At 41.4% G+C, this 5,012-nt stretch overlaps 1 protein-coding gene across 1 annotated transcript in view; it reads left to right on the top strand.

Annotated features, from left to right (window-relative positions):
* Positions 1–2,995: 2,995 nt before the first annotated feature.
* LOC122567863 overlaps positions 2,996–5,012 on the top strand; it is a 7,851-nt gene continuing 5,834 nt past the window's right edge. The window contains exon 1 of the mRNA XM_043726990.1: positions 2,996–4,177. Coding sequence (XP_043582925.1) covers positions 3,187–4,177 — 991 coding nt within the window. The 5' untranslated portion in view covers positions 2,996–3,186. The remainder of the gene's footprint in view (positions 4,178–5,012) is intronic.

The following is a 5,012-nucleotide window of genomic DNA, read 5'->3' as shown; positions in this document are numbered from 1 at the left end:
AAAATACCAATAAGACGTAAAATTTAGTATTTACGTTACATTGCATTTTGAGTGTTAAAGATATGTGTAACACAATTGTCCTTTATAACAGTTTGCATAATGCACATATAATATTAAATACATTAATTAGACACAGATGTATCAATTTTCTCTATGTAAGTGCATATTTATCAAATTTATCTTGCATGCACTTTGTATATATATATATGTAAATTCCCTAGAGACTTCAAGGGCGATAGGGACTTTGTTCGTTTCTCGGACAGACCGACTTTCTTTGTTTTACGGACAGCCATTTTGAGAGACGCTCATTTCCCAAACGGACGGACAGAGAGCAACATCAGAGATAAACAAGACCATAGTAGAAAGAATAATTGTTTAAAACATTGAAGATTGACGGAGAAAGATCGGTAGCTCAGGACGTTGAAAATCGGGAATCGATTTTCAGACTTCAGAATCGATCCTCTGAATTACCACGTGATAAACGATCTTACATATATGTCGGGTTCACATTATAATTAAGGTTAAGGGCATGAAACGAGTCTTCATTTTGATTAGACATTGTTGTTATGCAATAGAGAAGATATTGACTAGTGCAAATATGATTATTACAGATTTTGACAAGTAACCTCCTTGATTCTTACCGCGTATGCTCAATAGTCTTAAGGACCTATCATAAATCTTAGGCAGTCTCTAGCTAAGGCCCTTCAGACCGAACAAACATCTCCTTACTCAATCGTTTCTAAAGCTTATTGTTTACTACGGGAAGACACGGGAAAGTTAGTTTTTCTCACGAACGATACTTCACACTAGCAACTGCCTATCGAGGGCGGCTAAGATTCTTCCTAGTCCACCAACTTTCTTTTATACAATCAGAAGCAATGTCTACTGTCGTCACATTTCTAACCAAAATACTCATCAACAAATGCCATGGTCCTATGCGTTAGACCCACCCATCGCAAGCGTTCATCATCCTAAGCCTACGTCGCGTACTACACATTGTAACCTTGTAATAAATCGAAACTTAATTATGCTCTATCAATTTATATCTCTTTAGTCAACAAGTTGTTGGAATAAACATTAATTGATATGTGTTAAATGTGTGCAAACTCATTTGAACCACCCCTATTATTATTATTATTATTATCGTAATAGAAATAAGGGGATCGATCATTTCGTGGCGTCGATTATCTGATCGTAACGGGAATTTACGACTCCCGTTGACGTGCCTTCTCGCGATCGCGTCTCTCTGCGAATGGTCGAATAAACACCAAGCGTTAAACGACAAAATTTTATTCATAGGGATTTTTTTCATAATTTTTTTCATAAGGAATCACTTTGCCTCCGTATATATATATTGTTGTACGTGTTATTCGATCGCACTCTATATTATCATTGAAAAAAGAGTGGATTAAGTGCCTCTAGCAAAACACGTATGCCTGCAACTTACTCTCGTCGAGTCGTCCACCGTTTATGCTAGTCCTTCTTATACCAGTCCTTTACTTAACAACATGGTTCTACATGGTTTTCTTTATCAAGGCAATAAAAATTAACATTCTCTTAGCTGCTACTGTTACATCTTTATATACGATATGACAAGGTTAAATCTCTGCTCGTACGTTTAGCGACGATAATGTCTCACGAATACTTTTAACACGTTTGTTACAGTGTAATGCAAATTATCCGTATAAATGTCAATCAATATTTTTTCATTTAACGACTCATATTTTTACGCGTTGGAATTTTCACGACGAAACATCAAGTTCATGTTGTAGCATCAAGTTTTGCGTAAAAGTGGGAAAAATCATTACCACATTACACGTGATTTTAATGAAAGCTTAAGGTGAAGGTTGCCTGGTGCGCAGCCATTTCGTTGGTACAAATGTTTTCAAATGATAAGGACGATGATGAAGAAGATACTTGAAGTGGGCAGGTAGAAACAATGTCAAACTCCAAATTAGTTGTGACGATGATTGATTCCCTGAAGGATGATATGATAATTTCTTTAATAATGATACGATGATTTGCTTAAAAGATCTTCAAAATTCAAGATGAAGATCTTACTTGTTGACGATTACTACGCGATTTTGCGTCTGCAAGAACGCCAATCAATATAACGATAAAATGAAATTTATATACTTCATTTTTGTCCTTACTCTCTCGATTTGGCTCCAGATGACTGCTTCTCTTTCGAAAATTAAAATTGGAATTAAAACTTTTGTTATCGCATTCGATGACATCCGATATTTAACTGATTGTTACAACGAAATCAAACGTAATTAAGTTAGAAGAATTTTCGAAGATTTCTAACCTATTATGTGAATATCATAAGCTAATCTATCCGAAATTATTTCAAAAGAAATAAATAAAAAAAGATCTACTGCGTCGTCTTTTGTGCGTCCATGTGCTTTACTTTTTTCTGGTCTCGTTATTCTTTTGCTGCACGTGTACATCAGCAGAATATACATAAAAGTATTGTATTATTACTAGACTATAAATCTTTCTGCATTTGTGCGAAATTTAAAGATACAAAAGTGTACAGGATGCATACCATACACGAAACTGTGTAAAACATCCAAAGTAGGATGTTCGTTGTCTCTATTTAAGTTCTATCTTTTCAGTTGTGCCCATTGAGATTTAAATTTGCATGGAAACCTGCAGTCTAATTATTACAAAATGTGTTATATTAATACCACTTACATCGTGGATTATGAACATCGATGCAGCAGTAAATCACATCATCAGCATCGCAGCAACCGTTAGCGACGAACCTCACGCCAACAACTAGAGGGTCAACTTCCGCAAGAAACGTCTTACACGTCAAACAACCAGACACACACGGTGACGAGCTACATTTAAACTCACAACAACGAGGTAAGCTGGTTCATTGTATTGTCTTTACAATTTGCTATAACAATGGAGAACACAGACAAAACTACCTCCTTGCATCGAAAACGAGGCTTCCAAATCGGTCGATTTACGACCCTATCAAAACGACTCGACGAATACGAACAATCCAGCAAACGGAACAAGGCCTCTTTGACGGCTTACCACTCACTGCTCGACGACACGTGGAAACAGTACAGAGAATTACAAGATGAACTAGAAGATTTAGGCGAGCGGGACGACGCGCGCGTTTCCGAAATAACTAACATATATTATGACCTGGTAGTACGATTACACATTCTCATGGATGATGCACCAGCATCGTCGTCGAAATCGCCAAACTGCGATTCGCCCAATGTCGCCGAGCCGACGGAAATTAAACTACCAGAGATTCAGTTACCTAATTTCGACGGTGCCATCGAGAATTGGCATTCTTTCTATGACGCATTTTCGTCCACGATAGATCGAAGCGATCGTCTCACTGCCGTACAGAAGTTCCACTACCTTCGATCTTCTTTAACCGGAAAGGCCGCGCGAAGCATCCAATCGTTGAACGTTACGGAAATTAATTATCCCATCGCGATTGATATTCTGAAGGAAAAATTCGACTGCCACCGTCAAATCTGCATGCGCCACTGGGACTTGATATTCGACTATCCAAAAATAAACAAGGAGACACCCGAAGCAATCGACGATCTTTTGGAGACGGTCAAGGCAAATCTCCAAGCCTTGGAGAAGCTAGGTGAGCCGATAACGTCAAATGTTGTCCTTATTCAATTGCTTACTTCCAAATTACCGTCCGCCATCATTCGTAAATGGCAACGAACGCTACCGGATAAAAAGATGCCGTCCTATACACATCTGGTAGACTTCCTCAAAACACGGACGAACGGCGACAGAACAAGCCCGACGACCACGACAAAAAAAACGTCCGACAAACACAATCGACAACGACAACACGCGCCGCGAAGCATCACCTTCGCCACTACACATAGGCCGACGGCGTGTCCAAGTTGCAAGGGACAACATAAAATATGGCATTGCGAGGTCTTCAAGGCGAAGTCGGTCAAAAATCGCCTTGAAATCGTCAAAAGGGCTTCCCTATGCACCAATTGTCTAGGCCAAGGGCACACTATCGCCCAGTGCTCTGCCGGTTCATGTCGCATATGCAGACAGCGACATCATACATACTTGCATCGACACCAACGTCACGGCAAGTCACGACCTTCGAGCGGTCGATCGTCGAGCGACCGATCATCGAGTGGACGCTCTACACCTAGCTCACCGACTCCTCGTTCGTCACATCTTTCGAGACGCGCGTCCACGTCTTCCAAGTCGTCTCATCGGTCGTTTACCCGGTTGTCTACCCGGTCGTCTACCCGGTCGTCTTCCCGGTCGTCTTCTAAGTCGTCTTCTAAGTCGTCTTCTCGGTCGTCTAACCGGTCGTCTCCACGGTCGTCACCCCGAACGTCACCAAAACACGAACCTCGGCCAACTCGTACACATACAACCGGATCAAGGTCATCGCCTAGTCCTCAAAGACAAGAAAGGAAATGACTATCTCAGACGACTTTAATTGGGACCGAATCAAAGAGGACCGAATTACCGACCTCGGTTCCCTCTAAACCATTACAACATGATCTCTTAGTCACGGCGCAGGTCAACATATACAACAATAAGAGACAACCATTCCGTTGTAGAGCCCTGCTAGACACCGGCTCTAGCATGAATTTCATTACCGAAAAACTCGCCCACTCATTAAAACTCAACCAACGGAAATGTTCGGTCCCAATCGGAACTCTCGACGCGTTATCGACGACCTCGAAACGCTACGTCACGGCCACGATCACTTCAATCGACGGCGCATACGAACGCACACTGACGTTCCTGGCCATCCCAACCATATCGACCTGGGTCCCAGACCAACCCGTAGATCGCTCAACAATGCAAATACCAAGGAATCTTCAACTTGCCGATCCAAGATTCCATAGACCTGCTCCAATCGAAATATTGTTGAGCGCCGGACCAACGTTAGCTTCACTCTGCGTTGGTCAACTTGACATTACTCAAGATAACGGGCCCGACTTGCGCCTGCAAAAAACGCGTTTCGGATGGGTCATCGGGGGGAG

This window comes from Bombus pyrosoma, linkage group LG5, assembly GCF_014825855.1.
Source record: "Bombus pyrosoma isolate SC7728 linkage group LG5, ASM1482585v1, whole genome shotgun sequence".
Classification (NCBI taxonomy): domain Eukaryota; kingdom Metazoa; phylum Arthropoda; class Insecta; order Hymenoptera; family Apidae; genus Bombus; species Bombus pyrosoma.
The sequence above is the reverse complement of the archived record's forward strand: the minus strand, read 5'-3'. Positions and strand labels throughout refer to the sequence as shown.